This window comes from Martes martes, assembly GCF_963455335.1.
Source record: "Martes martes genome assembly, chromosome: 10".
Taxonomy (NCBI): Eukaryota; Metazoa; Chordata; class Mammalia; order Carnivora; family Mustelidae; genus Martes; species Martes martes.
The window spans coordinates 19,759,363-19,785,102 of NC_137898.1; the positions used below are offsets into that span (position 1 = coordinate 19,759,363).

Sequence of the window (25,740 nt, forward strand, 5' to 3'; positions counted from 1 at the left end):
TTCCCTTTTTTGAGGTGGGGTGGTGGTTAAAGCTGTGGAGATTTTTGTGTGTTTTACTTTTTCTTCTTAAAGTCAGATAGAAATCTTTAAATCTTCAGCTTTTGTTCACATGTCATAAGTCTGTGTTTGTAGCCTAATTCCATTTTCCCCTTCTTCTGCTGTAGGGAGCAAGAGAGCTGAAGGAGAGCCCGTTTCCCCAAAATTGGTAAGTACTTTCACGAGGCAGGGATAATGTGCCTGATGCTAGTTGGGTAGTAATTCAAATGATCAGTGATTTTTTTTCTTTTTCCCCAAAAAGCTCTCTCCTAGAAATGAGGCTTTACTGTTTGCACTGAGTGAAAGTGAATTTTTGTCTAATTTCACATAGCTATCTCAAATGCATTTATGTTTCTAATAATACTGTCGGGCTTGCATGTTCCTACATTCGATAACCTGTTAAAATATAAAGATCCCCTTTGCCAAAAATGTCCTTAATGCAGTGGTTAGAGCTGAAAATTCTAAAGTCAGGAATTTCAAAAGTTTAGGTTCCTATTGTGTTTTGTATTACTTAATATGCTGTTAAATTTGATGGCCTTAGTATGTGTGCAAAATGGCTAGGTTAATGTAACTATGGGAACCTTGACTTTGAAATTTGGGACTCTTAAGCATTTATATCCTTAAATTTAATGCTGGATTGGCTTCATGTCTGATATTACATTTTTAGTGTATGTTGTTTAGATAATTCTAAAAGAGGAAAAAATAAGAGAGAGAGTGAAATGTAGCAGTGTGGGGGCATATAGGCAAACATATTTTTTTCCTAAGATCTACTTTAGTATCTACTCTAACAGCTTATAGATCATCACACTTTAATCATTTTTTTTGGAATGTCTAATTCAGGATTGGAAATCGCACAGGGCAGTCTAGTGACCAAGGATCAAACAAATATTAACCTTATTTGGAGAGCATGTATTATAATCAAAAATTAAACCAGAGAGCTGGAATAGGATCATTCCCTAATACAAGGCTACTTCTTTTTGTTTTTGTTTTTTAAATTCTCTCTCTCTCAAATTTTAATTAATGTAGTGGCTGGAGTAGATATTTGGTTAAGGGTTCTTTTTGATAATTCATTGTCCTTGAGGTGTCTCTCTTATCTTTTAGGGATTGGGCTTTGAACATGAAAGGGAGGCATTTGAACCAGTTAACCTTGCATTTTACTACGTTTTTATTCTACTTGCCTTTCTCTCATGGAACCTTTTTAAATAAATAATCAAGACCCTATAGTCCTTTTCTTTGAGATGTGATAGAATCACAGAATCTTAGAGAAGGGACCCTAAGGGCTTTTCTCTTCCAGCCTTTTACTGGTGTGGCAGTTTCTTCTTCTATATCCCTGACAGATTGTTATTCGGGTACATATTGAATACTACATTTAAAAAAATGTAGCTCATTATTTTCTGTAACGTATTCTGAGGAATTCTAGTTCCTCAGAAATGAGTAACTATTATTGAGGTGGGGTGGGGGTGGGAAAAATGTTCTATGGTCAAATAATTTGGGAAATGCTGCGTTAAACAAAGTTAAACAGGTTTCTTTACTGCAGGACTTCTCAGAACCTTTAATATGCTAATGTGCATTGTGAATCTCCAAGAGGGGGATATGATATGCAGCATTCTTGAATACTTCTAATGACAGGGAGCCCACTACCTCATAAGGTAACCCATTCCTTTTTTGTACAGCTCTAATCCTTAGCTCTTCCTTAAATTGATCTGAAATCTATCCTCCCGTAACTTCCACTTCTATTAAGTGCTTATTGGTTATGCCAAGATGACCACACCCTCTTGTGTTACCCTTTGTGTAGTAAATATTGATATGATTCTGGCCAGGCTTATCTGGACAATTTTTTATCATTAAATAGCATTCTAGTAAATGTGGCAGTCACTCTAAAATCTCTGCCTCGTTGTCATCGTGCTCTTATACACTACTCTCCAGACTCCATTCTGAATTTCTATGAGTTTTTAAAATTTACTTGCAATGTTCTTAGTGGGTATAGTTGGGCTGATTTTAGTAGATGTGCTTGATTTCTGTAAAGAAAGGTAGGAAATAGAAGAATGTGGATATTAGCTAGGAGTGGGCCCAGGGTTATGAGGTAAAAACTACATTTCAGAATGAGCATTGGTGGTAGAGAGAGATGCAAGACAGTGCAGCCGACCATGATGAAGAAGGTGCTGCTGGGAACCCCTGACTTGATGCTGTGTTGTGATGGTGTAACCCGTGTAGGGATTCCTTTACTTTTTCTAAATAAGGATCTGGCCCCTTCCCCAAAAAAACAACACACAGAGGAGAGATTTTTCAAACACATTCAGACATTATCATAAATCTAATTTTGTGTGCGTGTGTGTGTGTGTGTGTGTGTGTGTGTATAAATCTAATCTAATGGTTAGGGCAACATCAGTCTCACTAGCTGAGGTGATTTTTGTCAACAGCTATTAATACCAAGACTTGAGCATAGTAACCTTGCCAGTGTCGGAGGGTAGCCTCTGAAATCAGGATTGCCAAGTTCTTTGTGCGGTAGTATTTTCTGTTGACATGTTGAGAGTCACTAAAGAAATACTGTCACAAAAATAAGAAAACAAACATTGTATTGTTTTTTTAATGTCATTTTTATTCATGTCAGTAAATACTAGTTTTCATTAGGTGCTGCTAAAGAGCTTTATCATCTGTGATATTTTTTAGCACTATTAGGTTAAAAGTTAAAGATATTATTTATGTCTCTTAGCATTTTTGTGCAAACTGAAACCTGATATTTTAGTGTTTGACATGTGACAAGTAAGGACACATAGATCTGTCAAGACTTTCTTCTTTCCTTAAATTTTATTTTTAAGTAATCTCTATACCAAGTGTGGGGCTTGAACTTACATCCCCAAGATCAAGAATCACACACTCCACTGACTGAGCCAGCCAGACACCCCCTACTTTAAAAAAAAAAAAAACAAACCTACTCTAAACAGTATTTTGCATAATACATAGATCAAAAGTGGAGTCCTGGGGCACCTGGCTGGCTGAGTCAGTAGAGCATGAGACTTGATCTCAGGATCATGAGTTTGAGCCCCACATTGGATGTAGAGTTTTCTTAATTAAAACGAAACAAAACAAAAAACCAACTGGAGTCTTACACCAAGTAAATATTTGGTATAGACAACACTGAGCTGTCCATTTTTAGGGAATTCAGTCTGGGGGCACAGTGTTTTATGGACTTATTGTTGGTTAACAAAACTTGGTGGACAACTTGAGTTTTGATGGGAAAAAAGGTTTATACCAATACAGGAACAGAGCAGTGTTTCTTAGCAGTACATTCAGAGGTACAGCGTTACTGTATTATTAGAATCATAATGAAAGACCTAGAGGTCACATATCTCTAAGTACAACTGTACCCAGCAAAATAGTTAGAAAGCCCTTCCTTATAGAGTTTGAAAATAGGGAAGCTGACAGTCTTCTCAGCAATATACTGTGTTGAGAAGTTTATTAGAAAGTTGGTTTGTATGAATGAAAGAGTTAAGTATGTTAAGAATAGCATAGAACTTTGTAGTTTACAAAGGGCTTTTTGTATAAGTTCATCTCTTAAACCTCGTAACAGTTTTATGAGTAGATGATACTTTTCCCATTTTTCTGATTTATAAGCAAACAAATTAAAAACCCTGAGGCTGAGAGTGGTTACACAGCAAGTAAATGGAATCCATTTTTTCTTGTTTTAGGGGGATGGTGAGTGTGCTTTTCATATATCACAGCTGTCTTTTTTAGTGGGATTTGATTATTATTTTTGTTTTGTTGGTTTGTGAAGTTTTTATTTGTTCGTGCTTTTGATTTTATGTTCTTTGAAGGTGAGAAGCCGCTAGGTGTCCCAGGAGTTTGACATGTACAGTTCTGAAGATAACAAATATTAGTATTTTGTGCTAGGCAATTGCCCTCTCTGATGGTAGCGTTTAGAGCTGCTAGGTGGTAAAAGGCCTTGTATCTCAGTAAAGTGTGTCTATTACTGCTTTGTGAGTCTGTTTATATTTACCTTGTAGCAACTGATTTGTTAGATGTAACTTACTGGAATTGGTCAAAATACGATAAATCATGTTTTTACAAATTTAACAAATAAAACCTTTTCTATGATGCTATAAATTGCCCCTAAGTTGTCGTCATATGATAGCTGCATAAGTTGTCTAAACCCCCAAAATATTTTTTGAAAGGGTTCAGCATGTGCTTGCCTTGTTTTTATAAGTTATAAATATATGTATATAATGTGTTTCTTTAGGTAGAAACCAATCTCTTAAAACTGCTATCCAGAAAGAGAACTTTTTGAAGAAGTAGGGTATAAAATGAATCTTCTCATCCTTCATAAGCTTTTCCATAACAAGTCACTAACTTTTTTAACCCTTCAACTTTATTTTGAAATAAAATGAATAATTGGCATTTAGTCATGGCCAAATAAAATTTTGTGCCTTTCTGTGTGTCTAATAAGCAGACAACAATCTGATGAAGGAATAAAAGCTGTCAGCTCCTCATTAACTTGAGTTACAGGCTTCTTATGCTGTGAGGCACTTTTTAACATTTAGAGCCTCCAGGTTAAATCCTGGTTTTACTTCTTTTCCTGAACATTTTGTTGCCTTAGTATCAGATTTTCTGAGGCTTTAGCCATCTTCAGTTAATTTTTTTAAATTTAAAAATAAATGGATATTTTCTGTGGAAAAAATGTCAAAACATCAATAATCTGAAAAACTGAAAGTGAGTAACCCTTAGTGCTACTACCCAGAGATGACCAGTAGCAAATTATGAAAGTGCCACCCAACCCGAACTCTCGACAGCTCAAAGTATTCCTGTTTCTACAGATCTTTGTCAGTTTGATAGACAAAACTTGTCTTCTTAAAATTTACATTTCTATGACTATTGAAGATGGATGTTTTTCATGTTTGTTGGTCATTCTTATTCTTCTATGAGCTGCTTTATTCATATTTTTAAAACTTGTAAGCACTCTAATGTATAAATTATGTTAACCCTTTGTTTTGTATGTTGTAAGTTCTATATTGTAAGTTCTCCCTGTTTTTAACCTGTTCTTTGTTTCCAGAGTTTACATGTGGAGTTGAACTATAATGTTCTGTGTTACTACCAGTAAAATCAAATATGGCCTTTTTATTGTTGAAAATACCCCTTTAACTTCAAGGTGATTCTTAATTTGACAAAAATTATAAGAAATCATTTTTGGACATGTTTTCTAATAGAACCTTGCAAAAATTAAAACTAATTCAACAAATTCAAGTTGAACTCTAATATATATATATATGTATATATATATGTTACAGATTCGAATAGGAAGATTATTTTGCTATTTAAAATTAAAGGGGGAGCCCTAGGTGGCTCAGTCAGTGGAGCATGTGACTCTTGATCTCAGGGTTGTAAGGTCAACCTGCCCCTTGGGTATAGAGATTACTTGACAAAATCTTACAAAAAAATAACATTAAAGTGATGCTATAGTTTTAACATTTGCTTTTGTATATAGAGTACACTTACATGACAAGAAAAACCCCAGTCTTAGTAACTTCATGATTCTCATAGTTATTTATTACAGTTCTATAGGTTTTCTAAGATAATAAGTAGCTAAAAAACTGCTTTTGTATTTTGTTTATCAAAATATATCTCCTTTTGCAAATGTCTCCCCTAAACATGCTGTCTTTTTTTGGTTAATAATTTTTTGGTTGGTAGTATGATTATATAGTAATCCTTTGCTAGCTCCATGGATGTTATGTTTGAAGGAATTTTCTATTTTTGACATTTATTACTTTTTAAGTTAGAGAGTGTTGGTATTACATAACATAATATATAAATCCTAGGGGAAAGATTGCCAGTGATGTTTTAAGTCTAGCAAGATTGAGCAAATTTAATGAAAATTAATATTCACAGGAATATATTCTCTAGTTATTGATCTCATTGTAACTGTTAAATAACGTTTTAAAGAAGTTTTAAGAAAACTTAGGTTGAATATGGACTTGATCCATAAGTAAATAACTTCTGGAAAGTGTAAAAAGATTATGAATCTCATTGAATTGGTTTAAGGAGTAGTGGTTCTTTCAGATTCCTGATTGTTCCCTTCCTCAGTTTGTAAGAATGCTGAAAAGCTGCTGTAGCTACAGGTTTTATAGGTACAAAGAGGAGAAGGAAAGAAGTAAAGTTTAAATATATTTTGGCAAAAGCAAACTTTTGCTTTGGGAGATTACCTCAAATCACGTCTAAGGCCACATTCAAGAAAAAGGAAAAAAAATTAAAAGAGAAATTAGTCATTAAGTTCATTTAAATTGTGGTGATGAGCAGAGAAGAATGGAAAGGCTCACATGCACAAGTCCAGACCTTTGACATTATTGCCACAGTTACACAGCCAAAAGAGATGCGCTGGCAGGCTTGAGGAAGATGGTGTTCATTGTCAGGCTGGAAATGTCTGATCCATTGCTAGACCACCACCTCTATTATACATGAGAGGTTTATTTTTTTAACATGCTTATTGTAACTTTATGCAGAGCAGAGTTAGATTGCGTTGTGTCTGTGTAAAGTATTAATTTGTTAAATGTAAACCTTTAGATGATATGAGAATTTTCCTGTTTTGAGTTTTATTTTTAAAATAGAGTAAGAATCCATCCAGACGAAATCACTCTGGTCTTCTTTAACCTCTGAGAGACCCTGAACTTTCCAGTTCACTCTGTGTGATGTTTAAAAATGTATGACCCTGTTGTTGTGTGTCTCTAAGGACAGTGTGTCCTGGATGGTTGTAGTCTTGCCCTCTAGATTCCCAGCTCATCTGAAGAAGTGGCCTTGTTCAGCTCTGTGTCCGCAGAATGCAGAATGTGCCATGATGCTGAGCATGTAAGCATGCTTAGATGTTTTCGTGACGAGATTAAACACTGCCCCCCCCCCATTTCTTACTTACTTGAAGTGTTCTATGGAGGAATGTTCAATGAATTAAACCCAGAAAGATTTGGTACTAATTCCTTACAAAACTTTGTTTTGGAAAGAAATCTGTTTGGGAAACTTCTTGCTCTGTGTTAGAGCATCAGATAATTTTCAGCTAATGTAATTTCTTTTATTTAACACGAATACTTCCTTTATGATCCAAAACATTTTCTGATCTCCACAGCTGCAGTGAGAAGAGGAGTTTGTTATTTTAAACGGAGGCTGAAGAAACTGTAGAATTAGCAGACATAAGGGAAAGTGGAGAAGCTGGAGGATGGAGTTGCAGACTCTACAGGAGGCTCTTAAAGTGGAAATTCAGGTTCACCAGGTATGTTCCATTATTGGCTTCTCCGTGTTGTGTTATTAAGTAATGGCTAAGATTAGTAAACTGTCCGGTCTCTGAATTTCAGTACACTTTTTAATCATCTTTCAGATAGTTGTCTGAGAGTCATGTCATTTGCCTTTTATTGCTACATAACAAACTCACTGACAGTACGTCTAAGAACTTTAATAAAGTATTCCTGACTTCCTTTTCCAGAGGAAAAAAACGGAAAGTATTTTTTCATAGACTAAGATGTTAAAAAAAAAAACCCAAACTCTTTTTTGGGTTCATTTGAAGAACTTTGTTCATGTGAATTAACTTGTGTATTTTAAGTAATGAGACATGTTTAAATTGACTACCATTTATACTGAAGTTTTTATACATAACTCAGCTTTATGCCTTGATTCTGGTCTTTAGTAAAGAAAACATCACTGCCACAGCGCCTGGGTGGCTCCATCTGTTAAGCCTCTGGCTCTTGATTTCAGCTTAGGTCATGATCTCTGGGTCATGAGATCTAGCCCCTTTTGGGCTCCACGGTCAGCGTGGAGTCTGCTTGGGATTCTCTGTCTCCCTCTCCATCTGCTCTCCCGCCCCCAACTCATACTCACTTTCTCTCTCTCTCAAATTAAAAAACAACAACAACAACAAAAAACTTCACTGCCTTCACAGATGTTTAAATTTCAAATATTATGATTCTTAAAATTTACCTCAGGTACATAGGCTAAATATAAAAATGTATAAGTAAAAATATGTAGTAATTATTTATATAATATCAGTAAAATAATATTAAATATGTATAACATATCTTATATGTATAATACATCTTATTTAATATAACTCTAATCCAGAAATGAAGCTCTCCTTAAATAACTGGGTCATTACCATATATTATTTGTAAACAGAATGTCAGTGTTTCTATCCCCTTTCTAGACATTAGCTGGATGTGGTCCCAGGCTCAAGATAAACTGATGCACACATACAATCAAAAGTGATAAATGATGATGAATTAACTACTTTTGAATGTTTGGGGTGTAGAAGTAGAAAGGGGAAAGGAACAAGTTTCCCTTGTTTTATCTGAATAGTTCAATATAAAGTTAATTTCTGAAATTGTTGGAAGCACCCCTTGGGCTTTTGATAACTACTAAATTTGCAAGTTGCTTAGAATTAGGGTGGATGAGAGCTTACAGGCAAGCTTCAAAGGCATACGCACACTTTTAAGTCTCTGTGTATGCAGAAATTCCTGCTTCTGCTTTGGATCTGTTAAACTCTTGCTCAGCAGTAGTCTTATAGGTTGCTGTGTACAGGTGGGCTTCTCCAGGTGAAGTGTGTTTTGTTTTATGGTAATTTTAAGAAATTTAGTATGTAATAAGTTATGCACATTTTATTTTATTTGGCCTTGTTCTGTTACTAATTGAGGAGAATAAAAATCTGTTTATAAAATCAAGCTTGTCTTTTTTCCCAGATGTAAGTATTTTAACATAGAGTTGTATTGAATACTTAGTTTGGCTGAATGGCAAATGACAACAGTTAAATTCATAATATGTTCAAAGCTGACATCATCATAGAAGGAACTTCTGGAGAACAATAACCAATCTGAAATTTGTATGGATCAAAGATATTTAATGAAGTTGTATGTGATTTTAGGAGATATTCCTCCTCTCAAGAAATTTGGAGATGGCAGCATTGACATTCTGCTTTTAGTTCATTCTCACAAGATATGAACAAGTCTCAAATAAGACTTTCTTGACTCATCTCCTTAATTGAACTAAATTACTAAAAATGAGAAAAAATGAGAATTTTTTTTTTAAAAGGAGAGGGTTAGAGGGAGAGAGAATCCTAAGCAGGCTCCATACCTAGGGTGGAGCCCAACATGGGGTTTGATCTCATGACCCTGAGATCCTGAACTGAGCTGAAATTAAGAGTCAGATGTCTAGGTGTGCCTGGGTGGCTCAGTGGGTTAAGCCTCTGCCTTCAGCTCTGGTCATGATCTCAGAGTCCTGGGATGGAGCCCCAATGTTGGGCTCTCTGCTCTGCAGAGAGCCTGCTTCCCCCCCGCCGCCTGCCTCTCTGCCTACTTGTGATTTCTCTCTCTCTCTGTCAAATAAATAAATAAAATCTTTATGTAAAAAAAAAAAAAAAAGAGTCAGATGCCTAACCAACGGAGCCACCTAGGCACTCCTAAAAATGAGAATTCAGTTTTTAAAACATTTGTCAGAGAGAGAGAGAGGGAGTGTGCATTCAAGAGAGAGCTGACGCACAAGCAGGGGGAGTGGCAGGTAGAGGGAGAAGTGGGCTCCCCACTGAGCGAGGAGCCCAATGTGGGACTCAATCCCAGGACCCTGCGATTGTGACCTGAGCTGAAGGCAGATGCTTAACCGACTGACCTATCCCGGCATCCCAAAAATGAGAGTTCTTAAATATTATTTTGCTTCTTTATTTTTAATTCACATGTACCAATTTTATGAAAATCGTAATCATGAAAAAATTTAATGTTTATTCCTTTTTAAAATCTAATTTAATTTTTAAAATTACATTTATTGACTCAAAAGGGTTATAATGTTCTTCTGAAAGTTATCCTAGTCTCTTAATATTTACATTGTTTATTTCCCAATATATTCAACTTTTTTTTAGGATAAATCAGGAGCTTTTATATTCATCCTTAATTATTACACATTTTGTTTGTGCAATAATAATCATTTATTTATATGTTGATTGATAATATTTCAACTTATATACTTACAAAACATATATTTGCACTGTAATTACATTTAGAATACTTTCCTATCTGGGGAAAATTACTAAGTATTAGTAGTAAATACAAGTGACATGCCTTGATTGTAAATCTGATGTTGTTATTCTGGTTGGATATGTGGTAACCTACATGATCACTGATCATGGAATGCCAGAAATAACATCAACGTAGGCTCTGGCTATTAGGCTGAGGCCAAAGCCAGATCATACATTTGACTAAACACTGGAGCAAAAGCCTCCCCTTTGCATTTCCAGCTAGGGATGGAATTAGTGCTGAAATTGAGCTTACTGGATAGAAGCATGTTAGGAAAGTATTGCTGTGGTAGAATGTGTGTGTGTGTGTGTGTGTATAAATACAATATACATATTATATATATATTTAATATTTTATTTATTTATTTATTTATTTATTTATTTGAGAGACAAAGAACACAGAGAGAGAGGAGGAAGCAGGCTCCCTGCTGAGCAGAGAGCCCGATGTGGGGCTCGATCCCAAGATGCTGGGATCTTGACCTGAGCCAAAGGCAGAGGCTTTAACCCACTGAGCCACCCAAGCGCCCCGGTAGAAGTATATTTTTCTATTCTTTATGGAGAAGAAGATGGCTAAGAAAGTTGCAGTGTATGTATGGGTTGATGTTGAGTAAATGTCAAATAATAATGGCCTGTGATGAGTAGCTCATCTTTTTTGAGAAATTGCCTTTTTAATTATTCTTACATAGATTTGATGGAAACCATATTTAAACTTTTGGAGTATGTACATGGAATGGAGGATAGTATAAAGCAGAGATCAGCAAACTTTTTCTGTAAAGATGGTAAAATGTTTTATATTTGGGGGGCATTTATGGTCTCTGTCACTACTACTCTGGTGCTATATAGACAAAGCAGCCATAAATAATATATAAATGAATGGGTGTGGCTGTGTCCCAATAAAACTTTATTTATAAAAACAGATTGTAGGCTGGATTTCTCTATGGACTATAGCTTACGCCGACCCTTGGCGTAAAGTATATCCTCATAAAAAATTGCTGCATTCTTGCAAAATAAAGGAGTTTAATATTGATAACATAGTGTCAGCTTTAAGTCACAAGGGATTTGGATGGTCTAGTTAAGTTGACTAGCTTCTTCTCGTGTCCTGCCTCTGATTGTCTAAAATTGCAGCTTGAGTACTTATAGATAGAAAAGTTGGTTTATTTATTTCCTCCAGGAGTGGAGGATTAGAGTAGTTATCAGTTTTTAAGTTCCAGTGTCATGGAAGAAAATCTTTTTTGGCTTTAAAAAGGCAACTTTAGGGGCCCCTGGTTGGCTCAGTCGGTTAAGCATCTGCCTTCAGCTCAGGCCATGATCTTGAGGTCGTGGGATTGAATCCCTCTGCCCCTCCTCCCTGCTCATATGCATGCTCTCTCTCTCTCTCTCTCTCAAATAAATAAAGATCTTAAAAAAAAAAAATAAAAAGGCAACTTTAGTGTAGTAGCCAACTCTCTAGTAACTAAATTAAAAAGAAAACTAAGGACTTTTTTCATTGAAAAATGAGGCTAATCTTTAGGCTGCACTGGTGAAAAATACGTGTGTATAAAGTGTGTTTCAGTGTCACTGAGTTCTTGGAATGTGTGTTGTTACTGTTTTGTAGATTAAGGCCAGATATAGGACAGTTAACTACTGTCACATATGAAGGAGAACATAATAACATGTACCTTGTATGTATGGAAGTTATGTGGTTGGCAACCTCAGCTATCCAGAATTCATCTTAGCACCTGAAGTAAGGCTCCTGACCAACTACAGTAAATATCAGAAGTCATTCACTGAAGAGTATACATTTTACTCAGGGGGCATTTCTTAAGCTATTACAACCTATTTGCTCATCTTAGAACTAGTTCACTGTGCATATCACACAGAAGCCACAGATCTGAGTTGGGGTTCAGGGGCTATTGGAGGAGATGTAATAATAGTAACAAGATTTGCTAGCTAACTCCTTGGCATTAAGAAGTAGATCAGAAAACTAAAATGCAGACAATGAGAACTCTTTAAATCATAGCAGTTTGGGGCCTTTGTTTTAAGGACCTGGTACACTGTTTATAGAATAGTATATTAACTGATATAATCATGCCTCTAAGTATCTGTCAAAGCTGACTTTTTTTCTCTTTAAGATAAGGACAGATAAGTATGTATTTTGGAAATATTATGAGTAAAAAATTTTAAAGTACGTTGACACTCAAAGAGGGGGACAGATTTTTTAGTTACATGAAAAATTCACTTGGGGAACAGCTTATTCCCAGATAACTTTTAGGAATCAGCTTTCTGATATTTTTTTGTCCTTCAAATTTTTCTGTCCTGGTTATTGTTATTTTTGGGCAGTGATGCTTTTAGAAGTTGGATTAGGTCAGAAGACGTCCATTTTTCTTTCTTTTTCTTTTATTTGGACTTCTGCTTTCCCGAGGAAAGGTCTTTCTTTTTGAGTATTCTGGTAGCACTTTCCTTCCCAGAGGAGCCTAGGTAGGTAGAGTTTGTGTTGTTCCTTTACTTCCTTACTCTCAAATACTGAGCATCACAGCTCCATGGAGTACTGCCCCCCTCCCCCTCCCCAGAGAAGACAGTGGCAAAGTCCGCAGCTGTGATACTAGCCTCCTTTTGTGGTAAGAACCAAACCAGCAGACTTGCCAGATCTGTAGTTTGCTGTATACAAACAGGCGTGTTTTGTTAGGGGAGCAGCTTCTTTCCAGGCTTTTTGGGACTCTAAACAATGACAACATTTTAAAGGGATGTTTGGCTTTTGGAGCATCCAGCTTGTTTAAATTGCCTTTTGAAAGCCTCCATCCCCCACCCCATCTCCAGATTTGTTAAAAAGCAGGAGCTTTTAATTTCAAACACAAAGTGGTAGTTTGGTGTATATATATATGTATATATTAAGAAGAGTGTCTCAGTAACCTTTTATATGGCTCATAGAAGCTTTTGGTCTGTTCTGATTGTGTGTTGCTTGTTTTTTTCCGGGGAACTTAAAACTTTAGATTTTGGGGGCCAAGTCCAATTAGCCATAGTGGGTTAATATATAAGACTGATGGCTCTTTTTCTCTCTTTATTACTAGAAACTGGTCGCTCAAATGAAGCAGGATCCACAGGTAAAGTACTACTTTTATTCATTTAATTTTTAAATTAAAATAATTAAAAATAACTATAAGATACTAAAATACAGACCAGGTCTTAAGTTTTAGAGACTATCTCCTCTCTAGCAGCAATTGTTTTTAGCACATTAGTCTTCATGTTACAAGTGTTTAGAAAAATCCAGTCAATCTGTTATAGTGTAGCTATCATTTTATCTTTGTTTCTGTTATTTTACTTTTATGTTCATTTCTTTGAGTATTTTGGGGGAAAAACTGAGTTAATATTCTTCATATGGTTTGCATTTCACTTCCATAAGCCTACTTATTCAGAATCATCCTTTGAGACTTTGTATTCTCCAAATTATTATATATGACCCAGAACAATTCTTACCTTCTCATAGCTTATATAGTACAGGTACAGTATATAACGTTTAAATACTTAATTCCACTATGATTAAATGATTTCAGAATAATTTTTAAAGAAAAATTTAAAAATTATCTTAGAAAAAGCTCTTAAAGAGGGTTTAAAAGTACCTTGTATGATAATCCAGCAGATGTTATCTTCTCTTTAAATTCTCATAGGAGTTTTTGACTTAGACATTTTCTTCTCTATCCCTGAAGAGAACTCTTCCTAAAAAGTTATTTTGCCTTTGATGATTACATTTATTGTTCAGGTAGGGTCTCTTTTGTAGCCATTAGGCAGTGGGTCACAAGTTTGGAGAATATTTATCGGACTTTCAGGATTTGTTTACTCTTTTAACAGAACATTTAGGACCGTGTGGCTGTTAAACATACCATACATGCCTCGTTGTAAAGTTAAGAAAATAAATTCCAGGATTAAAGAATGGTACTGAAGCAGATTGATATTTTTGGAAGTGGGAAATATATTCATTTCTCCAAAAACTTAGCACCCAGTGGCCTAACTAGTGTGTGTTAACATAATCCATGGATTCTGAGGGCTGGCATTATGGCCCACATTTAACTCCTGTTTGACAGTCCTGCTTCTTTGAGAAGCTTTTCCATTTTTATTTATTTTTTAAAGTGTATTAAAATTTAAATTAGATTTAGGGAACCAAGAGGCAGTAGACCTTAGATTAATAGACTCTTTCATATGTAATATGGTAAACTACATTGTCAGCAACTGAAATATTAGAAAATTTTAGCATTTCTGACAGAGCCTGGTGGTCATGTAACAGAGTAATCTTAACTCAAAAGAATCTGAAGGGGCAGTAAGTTGTTGGACAGCCTTGTGAGTGATCTCATTAGTGAAGCCTTATATCAAATATAAAAAAGACAATGTAGAGTAGACATGAGGGGGAGGATGTGTGCCCTACCTCTGGCAGAAGACCAAGCAGGGTGAATCAAAAGAAGTGCATGTGAAACAATGAAGTAAAAGTAGTCTTTTATTGGAATGGTGTTCAGTCTGTTAGTAGACTATCCTGCTACATTAAGCATTTGAAAATTTTAATTTTGGATTTTTTCCCCACTTGAGTAAAAAGCAAGCACACTCAGTGTATCTCATCTAAAATAGTATTCTTTTTTGATTCCTAGAATTTTAGAACTGAGAAAATACCCTGGTAGTCAGTGTGTTAATTTGAATGATGTAGTGTTAAGGCGGTTGCAGCACTGACAGCATTTCAAATCTAGGCTAAAATAACAAATGTACTCTACTAAATAAGAGAGAGGGCAAGTAGAGAAAAACTCTTATCTTTATTGATAATGCCATTAAGTATGCAGTGTATGCATACTTATAACTTCCATTTTCCTGCTTTTGTCTGATTAGTGGAGCTTGGGGTTTTTTGTCAACTGATACTTTCTATAAAGAATAACAATGTTTCAGTAGAAAGGAATACTCTTACAGTACAAGATGCTAAGATATAAAACTTCTTGTAATTTGAAACAATTGTGAAGGAACTGCTCCTGTTCCAGTGTTAGGAGCTACATTTAGGATCTGTGCATTAGGTGGTGATAATATTTAATGCATGGCAAATTTGATTGGCTAAATGCTTAAGATTGCTTCATCATTTGTAATACAGTATGCATAAAGTCTTCTTGCTACTATTCTGTTAACAAATGAAATATCTTTCTCACAGATATTTTTTCTTTCCAATCAGAATGCTGATTTAAAGAAACAGCTTCATGAACTCCAAGCCAAAATCACAGCTTTGAGTGAGAAACAGGTAGGGAAAAAAGGGGGAGGGGGCATATTTTTAACATTGTGTTCTAAAGATATGTCTGCTCGAGGCTTCTAGGAGAACTGCTATTTTTCCTCATGTGTGAAAATAAGTGTGGGCAGCCAGACTCAGTTTTAATTTTGTTTGAGCTCTGTTTATCTATTTTTATTTTTGGTTGAAATCAGTGTCTAGAGTATCCCATGGGTATATGTTCCTGGCAGATACCTAAAAGCAATGTGGCAGGCTGCTGTTAACTATGTTAATTAAACTCTATAGTTTACCCATAGGGGAAAGAGGTAAAGAAAGTTAGTGGGAGTATGTGATAGAGAATCTTGTAGTTGCTGAATGTGTCTTGTTAACCTGTTTTAAAGGCTTGAGATGACATGTAACTTACCGTGGAGAAAATGGCTGTAAATAAATTGCTGTAAATGTAGGTCTCCCATTCTGATTATTGTCATGCCTTCATGTTATTCTTTATTAGATAGTGACCTATTATATGAAGAAATTTTGGTGGCACCTTGTTAGATTTATTTATATAGAGCAAGAGAAGAGCATCTTGCTTTTTTTCCAAGGACATCTGCAAAGTTTTCTTTGGAATTTCTTGTATAATGACCTCTACTTCACCAATTCAGGCAGCTCCTGCCACCAGGTGGAGTGTGACAATTGATAGAGCTCTTAGTAAATGTCTATGGTAATCTGACAAAGCATTTGTTTCCTGTTCCTTCCCCACCACTCTCTCTCTGGTTAAAAGGAGTTTTCTGTCTTGGTGTAGGTGAACGTGTGAACCAAAAGCATAAGGTGATTTGCAATTCATAATTCCTGCTAGTGACATCTTATTGAAGATTTTTGAGTAAACAGTTCTCAATAATTGATTTTCCTGTGTTTTTTTTTTTAAACTTTTGTTGAGTGAAATAATAGTAATGAGAGTAATTCATCCCTGGAGATTTCTGATTGTGTTTGTATTGTGTTTTCTATTTTGTTTTCACTTAACTAAGAGGAGAAATAAATTTTGAGAACTATATGGAATGGATACGAGTTGTTAATTGTTCAGAACAGAATCTTTTTCCAAGCTGAGTGAACAACAGCTTTTTTCCTCCCTGCTCCTGTTCTTATGCTTCTGCATACCCCCCTTGTCTTCTCTAGAGACAGGAGGTATTTTAGATTAGGGAATTGCCAAACTAAAATTGGGAGGAGATAGCGTGGTAGAGAACAATTTGTAAGGAAAAATATAAACAGAGTTCGTTAGTATGTATTTGGCTCTGAAAGTGATTCAGTTCTCTAAAGTCAAAATGATGTGTGTTAGTGGAAGTGTTCTAGCTTTAGAATTCTGTTAGCGCTGAGCCTCCTTATAGTTTCAGGGTTAGTTTGACAAGATGCCAATGAATGAGTCACTTTTGCTGAAAAATTCACGTGTTACAGCCAGGAAAGAAGGTGAGAACTGATTAGTGGAGTAGGGGTGGGGGATGCTGTCACAAAGTTAAGACAATCTAAAGCTACATTTGGGGAAAATGGGGCAATTGAAAAAATGTACATTTATTTGAAATTTTTGTTTGTGGGAACTGATGTAAAGATTTAGTTTATTTCTATAACTTTTTCTTTAATTTCTTTTTTTTTTTTAACTAGGGACCTCAGTTAATAGAAAATTATAACCATTTATGTTTATGTTCAGTTAGACATTTCACCAAGTGGTAAACTCTGTCGTCTGAACTAAGTTTGAATTTTAGAAACTAGAATTTTAAAAAATGGGCCTGCCATCAGGAAAACCTTAGGTATACAAAGTAAAGAAAGTAAAGAGAAACGGAGTCAGAAACTGAAATGCAATCTTGCAGTTTTTAAGATATTTACTTAACTGTTAAAACAACCTTTTGATAGAACACGAAATATATCATTTTTAGGTAGGCTAGTACTTGAAGAAAGCACAGCTATAAAGTTCAGAAGCTGGGCCTTCCTCAGACTTATTTCCAACATAAAACATTGATACTCAGTTTAAAATAGTTTTATTTTACAACAAACGCCTAATGCTGAATGCCTAGCATTTTGTTTTTCCTTCTCAAAAGATCTACTTAGCCTCTGGCAAAACACTTGATTTTCCTTTTACTTTCATTACTAAAATCTGAATTACCTTACTCACATGACAGATATTTTAATTTAACATTAATTTTTTTGGTTGTGAGAAAAATGCTAAATTCAGCAAAGTACAAAGAATGTCATATTCCAGAATTAACAGCTATTAACCTTTATCATTATTTGTTTCTATTCCTTTTATACTATGTTCACTTTTCTATTGTCATTTTTTTCTATAGCCACTTAAAATTTATACAAGTAATAGATGCACATATGCTCTTTTTTTGCTTTATTAAAAAAACAAATATTGTAGATAGTCATTAATTCTTAACAGTGGGCACTTATTCTTATTTGTTATTACTACCTCAATCTTTGGTACTTAATCAGTTTCTTCCTCAAGACTAATTATGAAATGTTATGCTCCATTTGGGAAAATATGGTCTTTAGTGAGCATCTTTCATGGCTAAAACTCAGTGAATTTCATTGAATTTTTGGTTAGAAGGTTCCAGTGTTTTCAAACTGTAACTTGAGATTTTTGAATAAACTCCCTATTGCAGATTTTGAAATCAGCTCCTTGGCCCACAGGGCTTTAATTTGTGGTTGACAGTTTTAACTCAGGAAATCCCCAGACTTGATTGGTTAAACCAATTACATGGTATGGAGCCATTAAAAAAATCATGATTTCAAAAATATTTTAATGATAGAAGATGTGCTCATGATAAAGCAAGTGAAAAAGTACATGCAGCCTCATATGCATTATAATCCCACTTTTGACTGTGTCTTATGTATGTATGTATGTAGGCATGTAAATACATAATAGAAACAGTGTCACTATGGGGTGTTGGAAGGTGACTAATGTACAGGTGGTTTATTTTTTCTTTAAGGTTTTATGTATGTTTGCTTTAATCTCTACAATAAATATGTTGCCTTTTTATAACCAGAAATAGACAAGAAACATTATTTAAAAAAATTTTAACACCAAACTTTTGTCTGTTCTAGAGAAAGTTAGCATTTAAATATCCAGTGACATTCTCCTCCTGGTATATGAACCACTCTACTCAGAGAATCCATCTATTTTAAATACTACTAATACTGAAGTATAGAAACAACTATTAATTTCTTTAATAGGGTTCATTCTTTATTTTTTATTTTATTTTATTTTATTATTATTTTTTTAATAGGGTTCATTCTTATTTCGCACCCCTTCCTCCTCATTTTGGCATGATGTGTGGTCTTTTGCTTGTCAGAATAGAGGTTAGATAGTTTTTTAAAACAGTCATCTTGCATTTTATGCTTTTTAAACTGAAAGTATTATGAACATCTAACATTTTTAAGTGTTTTTTAAAACTACGATTTTTATAGGTTCAAATATTTAGTGGTCTGGCCATAGATTATAATTTGGTTATTCCTCTAATATTTGATGATAGGATGGTTACAGTTTTTTGCTGTTACAAATATTGCTATGATAGAAATGCATGTGTGAATTTGTTTGTCTCTGATTGCCTTAGGATACATTCTTAGGTGTGAGATTACTGGGTGTATTGGTCGGCTATTGCTGTAATAGTTCTGCATAACAAACCAGTGTTGTATTGAGTAGCTTACAACATTTATTTTCACACTGGGTCTGTATATCACCTTGAGTTTTCCTGATCTAGGCTAGACACATCTGCTTTCCTGATCTAGGCCTAGACATATCTACTTGAGTTTGTGGGTTGGCTGGCCCTGCCGGCTCTGCTCTGTACCTATTCACTCTGAGGCCTACCACAAAGAGGCAGCAGCTACCTGGGGCATACCCATTTCACCAGAATACCAGAAGCAGACCAAACTACCAAAATACATTTTTAAGCCTCTGCTGGCATCAAGTCTTTTAAAATCTCATTAGCCGAAATAAATCATGTGGCCAAGCCCTGCAAAGTTACATGACAAAGAGTGTGGATGATGATTTTATAACAGAATATAAAGAATTGAAAACAATAATCCATCTACCTTACTTGGTTAAAGTTAGTATGAAAGAATTTAAGTTCTTTTTCTTGAAAGAACTTAAGTACATACATATTTTATAAAAACATATTTTTTACTACTTATTTCCAAATAGCCTCCAGAAAATGCTGTATCAGATTAACAGCAAATATGACAGTACCTAGTTTTTCCCAGGAGGTACCCTGTGGGGAAAAAAAGCATTTTGCTAATGTGGAAGAGGAGTTAATAGGTATCTGATGCTTAACTGGAGGTTTATTTTTCAAGCCACTTGTCCATAGTACAGATATTCCATAATATTCCTTAGAATACTTAGAAACTTAGAATACTTAGAAACATTTCAGTTTTAGGTTTTATTTTCCTTTTACCCTTTATCCTATTTTTCTTATTCCTTTTTTAGAGAGGTAGACACCTTCATAGTCTTTGGTCTTTGCTACTGCTTTGCTTTTCCGACTCTATGTTTAAAAATTATAGTCTCTTTTCCTTACAGATTGCTTAACCTAATATAAGATGAAATACTTTCTGGGTTTAATAAATAGTTGCCATTTATGAAGCCATTCTCATTTTAAATTTGAACATCTTACTAAAATGGATTTGAAGCCTTTGAGAGAGAAGTTTCTGTTCCTGTCATAACTAATTATGTTTCTGATGCATAGAACAACATTATTTAAGCTAAATAGGTGACTTGAAAAAAGGGACTGTGGGTGGGGGAGGGGAAACTGGAGTTTGATTCTGTTCCTGAAATAGACTTTTTCATAGATTTTGAGTTAATAATTTAATATATCTGTTTCTTTATTTATGGAATGTTTGAATAATGCCTTTTAGGAGTTAATGAACATGTATCATTGTATATATATCTGTATATGTATCTATCATGTATATGTATCTTTTGAGTGCACTGAATGTTTTTGGAGGTTAAGTTCTATTTCAGTGGAATAGGTTAGCTTTAGTCATAGTGGTTAACTTCTCATATAGAACACCTTCATCTTACCGGTCAAGTACTACTTTTTTTTTTTTTTTCCCCAAGTACTACTTTTTTTAAGAACTTAGAACATTTAATGCAGTCATGAGTAAGTACATCACTGTAATACATAAACTGGGACGTGGACTATTTTGACTTAGCCATGATTATATATATAATTAATTAGTATCTGATTTGAGACTAGAATCCAGATCACTGTATTCTTTGTTCCATTTTATTTGGTAAATTATATTCTTAAACTATTCTGTGGACCTTTATCAAATATTTTTTGAAATAGGACATTAGGCACAATAATTACATTACCTTTAGGCTTCATTGCCTTGGAGTCAAGTCAGTAAATTAGTTCTTGTAGTCTAATAATGGTAACCTGATACATGACTATCTCCAGCCTCTGATGCCGGTGACTGTAGAATGTTACCCTTTTTCATTCATAACCAAACTAGTGTGATTGGCTCATCACATTAGAATTTAAGATTGTTATTTTATTAGAGATTCTTAAATTATAGTGGGAATTTGACCTCATCTTTGTCCAGAGCTTAGGAGTTCCCTAGGATTCAGTCAAGTTCATCCCTCCTGCACAGTATTTATGGGACACCATTGGTCCAGTTGTTTGTTGAGTTTACTTCCTCTTGTGTACACAGGGGATCAGCTTCTTACCCTGTTTTTTCTTTTTATATCCTTTATTCTTGGAGTACATTTGTTGCTATTGCCAGTAGTTGTACCTAACTAATCAAAGGTTGACAAAGAAGCTTGATGAAGTAACTCACATTTTAATAATATGTGCCATGTTATTGTAGGACATTTTACGTGAGTGTGGTAGAGGGAATCAAGTAAGGTGGTGATTATTGCCAAATGTAGCAATTCTGTTTCTCGTAGTAGGTTGGGGCAATCTTCTTAGTTCATTCTAATCATTTATTTTTGATGCTGTCAAATGGAATGAATTTTTATTTTTATTTTATTCTTTTTTGAGAGGAAGAGAGACAAAGCAGGGGGAAGGGGGCAGGAAGGGGCAAAGAGAATCTTAAGCAGGCTCCACTCCCAGCACAGTGTGGATCCCACAGCTGTGAGATCATGACCTGAGCCAAAATTAAGTCAAATGCTTAATTGACTGAGCCTCCCAGGTGCCCCGTGGAATGACTTTTTCAATTCAGTTTGAAATTCTTAATGTTACATGTCTTGACACTGAACTGCTGGGATCTATTGTATTTTGTTTTCTTTCTATGTTTATTTCTTACTTATTGAAGAACATTTGCCTCAAACAATGAAAATCTAGACAAAGTCTAAGGTTGTGGAACTTTTTTCAAGCTCTGTATTTAGGGACTCTTCACTTTGACTCTTTGGAAAACATTAATCTTAACTTTTGACTGGTAGATGGTGTGCACAACAAATGCTTATTTAATGGGGCCTTAGCCAGTAGAACTCTGGCTTCATTATTAAATTACTTTGTGCTTTCAAGTAGTTTCTTCCCTTCAATGTATTCCCTTCTCCCTGGGATCTGTGTTTTTTCAAATGTCCTTATCATTCTAAGATTCTGACTCTTCTGTTTATTCCACATACATTTATTGTGAGTTTTCTATAGTGGAAGGTATGGTACTAGGTCCCTGGAGGGTGCAAAGAATGAAAATGTTGCAAACGACATATCCAGTAAAGGGTTAGTATCCAAAATGTATAAAGAACTTATAAAACTCAACACTAAAAAGTAAATAATCCAATTAAGAAAGAGCAGAAGACATAGACAGTCATTTCTCCAAAGATGCCAACAGACACATGAAAAGATGCTCCACATCACTCATCATCAGGGAGAGGCAAATCAGAATCACAATGAGATATAGCAGCTTACATCTTTCTGAATGTCTAAAATAAAAAACTCAAGAAACAAGTGTTGCTGAGGATGTGGAGAAAAAGGAACCCTTGTGCATTGTTGGTGGTACTGCAAACTGGTGCAGCCACTGGGGAAGACAGTATAGAGGTTCTTCAAAAAATTAAAAATAGAAGTACCCTATGATCCAGTAATCTCACTGCTGGGTATTTACCCAAGAATATGAAAACAGTAATTCAAGGGGATATATGCACCCCTATAGTTTCTGCAGCAGTATTTAGCTTAATTATGGAAGCAACCCTTGTTCATCAATAGATGGATGGATAAAGATGTGGTATACATACGCAATGGAATATTATTCAGTCATAAAAAGAACAAAATCTTGTCATTTGCCATAACATGGATGGATCAAAGAGTAAAATGCTAAGCGAAATAAGGCAGTCAGAGAATAATAAATACCTTATGATTTCACTCATATATGGAATTTAAGAGAGGAAACAAATAAAGAGGGGAAAGAGAGAAACCAAGAAACAGACTCTTAACTATAAAGAACAGATGGTTACCAGAGGTGAGATGGAAAGGGTGATGGGTGAAATAGGTAAAGGAGATTAAGAGTACACTTATCTTGATGACCACTGGGTGGTAGAAGTGTTGAATCAGTATATTGTATACCTGAAACTAATAATAACACTGAATGTTAACTACATTGGGATTACAGTACAAAAAGAAAAGAAAATCTTGGAGTGTTATTTTCCTGTGACTGGTCATCACCTTCAAGATGTTCAAGCTCATTAGCACTGATGCTTTTAGCAGCTCATTCTTGATTGACTCTTGTATCCTTCCCTGCCTTATGTATCCCAGAAGTTCCCTGGTGTCACCTCTTTATACTGGTCTCTGTCAGTTCTCTGTGCCTTTGCATATGCTGTTCTCTATGCAGGAATTCTCTTTCCTTTTTACCTGGTAAATTCCTACTTATCCTTTGAAGATCCAATGTAAGCAAGATCCTCTAAAAAGTTTTCCTTGACTTCTTTCTACTCTCCAGGCAAAGCTGGGTAGGTATCCCTCTTCTGTGTACTCGTGGTATTTGTGCCCACCTATCTTATTTGTTTTCATCGCACTGTGTTGTAATTATTTGTAAGCTCCTTGAGGATAAAGAATGTGTCTTCCTCATATTTGTACCCCTCAAGCCTGGCGTAGTAGATATGTAGCAAGTGTTTTCGAATATATTAATTCATTAGGCTTTCAAGAAGCTAGTAATCTAGTAAGGTAGCCTATGATGTCCATGCTCAGGCATTTTCCCATTCAAAGATTTTCCATTCAAATAGTTCAGTTCCCTTTTTTTTTTTTTTTTTTGAGAAAAAATATTCTCAATATTGCTTCCTACTTGAATGTTTTAAGAATGTTCAATAACATTTTTAACTGTTTCAATTCAGAGCAGCTTTCTCTTAGTTTCAGAAAAGGAAAACTTCTATGACATGAAGTAGTATAAAACAGTAAATGAGCCAGGCCAGCAGTCTGGAAATGTGATGTATCTAGAAACAGTCTCCTCTGTGGTGTTGCTACATCACTTATTTCCGTCTGTTGTACCTTCTTTGGGTTCTCCTGACTTTATAAAACATGCTTACATTTCTTTTATCTTTTAAATAACAAGAATTTCTTTGTTTCTTAATTTCTTTCTGCCATTGCCCTGTCTTTGTATCACTTCATGATTAAACTTCTTAAAAAGCTTAATCTTGGCTTAGTCCCTATTTAATGTTACTTTTTCCTTACCTTATAGCCCATTATCAACCCACTGCAGTCAGTTTCCATCTTCATTCTGCTCTAGTGAGCTCACTGAAACTTCTAGTAACATAACTACCAAATCTAAAGTACTTTTTTTTTTAACTTCATTTTACTTGAACTAACTGTAGCATTTCAGATTAATGACCATTTCCTTCTTAAGGTTTTCTTCTTCAGAGAACCAAGAAACTTCCTTTCTTAGTTCTTTGACCGCTTCAAATGCACCTACTCTCTTTTCTTCTCCCACTTCTTCCTTACCCTGCCCTTTAAAAATTAATATTCTGTGGTGTTTCATCCTTTTCTTCCTTTTCATCTTGTTCTTTTCCCGCCATGGGTAACATACAGTCTCAAACCATCACTGAATGCCAGTGACCTCCAAACCTTTTATTTCTTCCCCTCTCTCTCCAAACTCTAGACAGATGTGCCTTTTCAGCTTCAGCCTATTGGATGTCCCAGGGCTCTATATTCTCCAGATAGAACCCCAAATCCACCCCCTTCAGATTATACTTTTTTCCCTTTTTGGTTAATGACATTCCACTTATCTAGTGGCCAAGCAAAATGTGGAAGTCATCATGGACCTTTTGTCTCTCTCTCAGTCTCTTATCCATAATTGCAAAGTCCTGTTTATTCAAGCTCTTTAACATTGCCAACGCTCCCTTACTCCCTTTCCATGGCATCCCCTTGCATCCAGTCCTGTCTTTATCATCTAACCTTTCACTTTTAACAGGAAGATATAAAATACAACCTTTTTATATTGGCTTTCCTGCTTATGACGCTTCAGTAGCTCCCTTTGCCTTAGACTCTAGGAAGAAATCCAGACTCCTTACGGTGGCCTCATTATCTTACCCATGAGCCTCTCCATTGAACCCATACACACCTTGTCCTCCAGACTTGCCACATACTTACATTTTCTTGGTTATGCTCTACCGTTTCTTCGACCTGGAATATTCTTTCTTATCTTTTTTGTTTAGTACTTAAACCTAATGTAAGCAAAGGTTTGACCCACAGGCTCATTTACAGGACAGTACAGTACAGAAATAGCCACACATGAAAAAACAACTGCAAATGTATCCGTGTGCATTAGCAAGTAATACATAAGAGTTAACAATATATGCATATTATGAAGTACTTACCTGAGTAGGAGGATGAATGGAAGGTAAAAAAAAAATCAAATTGTAAAACATTACAGTATGATTTATTTAAAATGCAAAATATTAAAAAAAATTTTGTGTATATGCATTCATGGTTATTTACACTTGAAAATATGTGGAGGGTGCATGGGTGGCTCAGTGAGTTAAGCATCTGCCTTCTGCTCCGGTCATGATCCCAGAGACCTGGGATTGAGCCCTGTGGCCAGCTAAATGAATAGAATCTTAAAAAAAAAAAAAGAAAGAAAGAAAGAAAAGAAAATATATGGGAAAAGTTCTAGACTATTTAGAATTATTTGCATGGAACTGTTAATAGTGATTTCTCAGAAATGTGGGATTCCAGAGAGGTGACCAAGGAAGCTGGTGCTTTTAAATTTTTATACTCTTTATTATCTGTATTTTTTTATAAGGAACATAATAGTTTTTTAAACTACTGAAGTATAGTATAGATACAGAAAACTACATATATATGTGTATATATTTATGTGTATGTATATATAGTTCAGATATATTTTTGCAAGCTGAAACACCTGGGTAGCTAGCACCCATGTCAGTGTCAGATATTTACTACACCAAGTTTTTGGGCTTTCTTTATTTCACTCCAGTTCCCTTTCACCAGAGAAACCACTATTGTGACTTCTAACAGCATAGATTAATTTTGCCTACATATGG

The 25,740-nt window shown here is 35.1% G+C and overlaps 1 protein-coding gene across 7 annotated transcripts in view; it reads left to right on the plus strand.

Moving 5' to 3' along the window:
• The window catches only part of PHF21A (PHD finger protein 21A), a 188,329-nt gene that overhangs the window by 28,158 nt on the left and 134,431 nt on the right, over positions 1-25,740 (plus strand). For 6 of the 7 annotated variants that reach the window (XM_080817669.1, XM_080817666.1, XM_080817672.1 and 3 more), the window contains exons 2-5: positions 165-205; positions 7,142-7,285; positions 13,111-13,143; positions 15,240-15,305. In XM_080817669.1, the coding sequence (XP_080673795.1) occupies positions 7,232-7,285; positions 13,111-13,143; positions 15,240-15,305 (153 nt within the window). In that variant the 5' untranslated portion in view covers positions 165-205; positions 7,142-7,231. Of the gene's footprint in view, positions 1-164; positions 206-1,573; positions 1,686-7,141; positions 7,286-13,110; positions 13,144-15,239; positions 15,306-25,740 lie in introns of those variants that run through there. The other variant, XM_080817668.1, reaches the window with a different exon arrangement.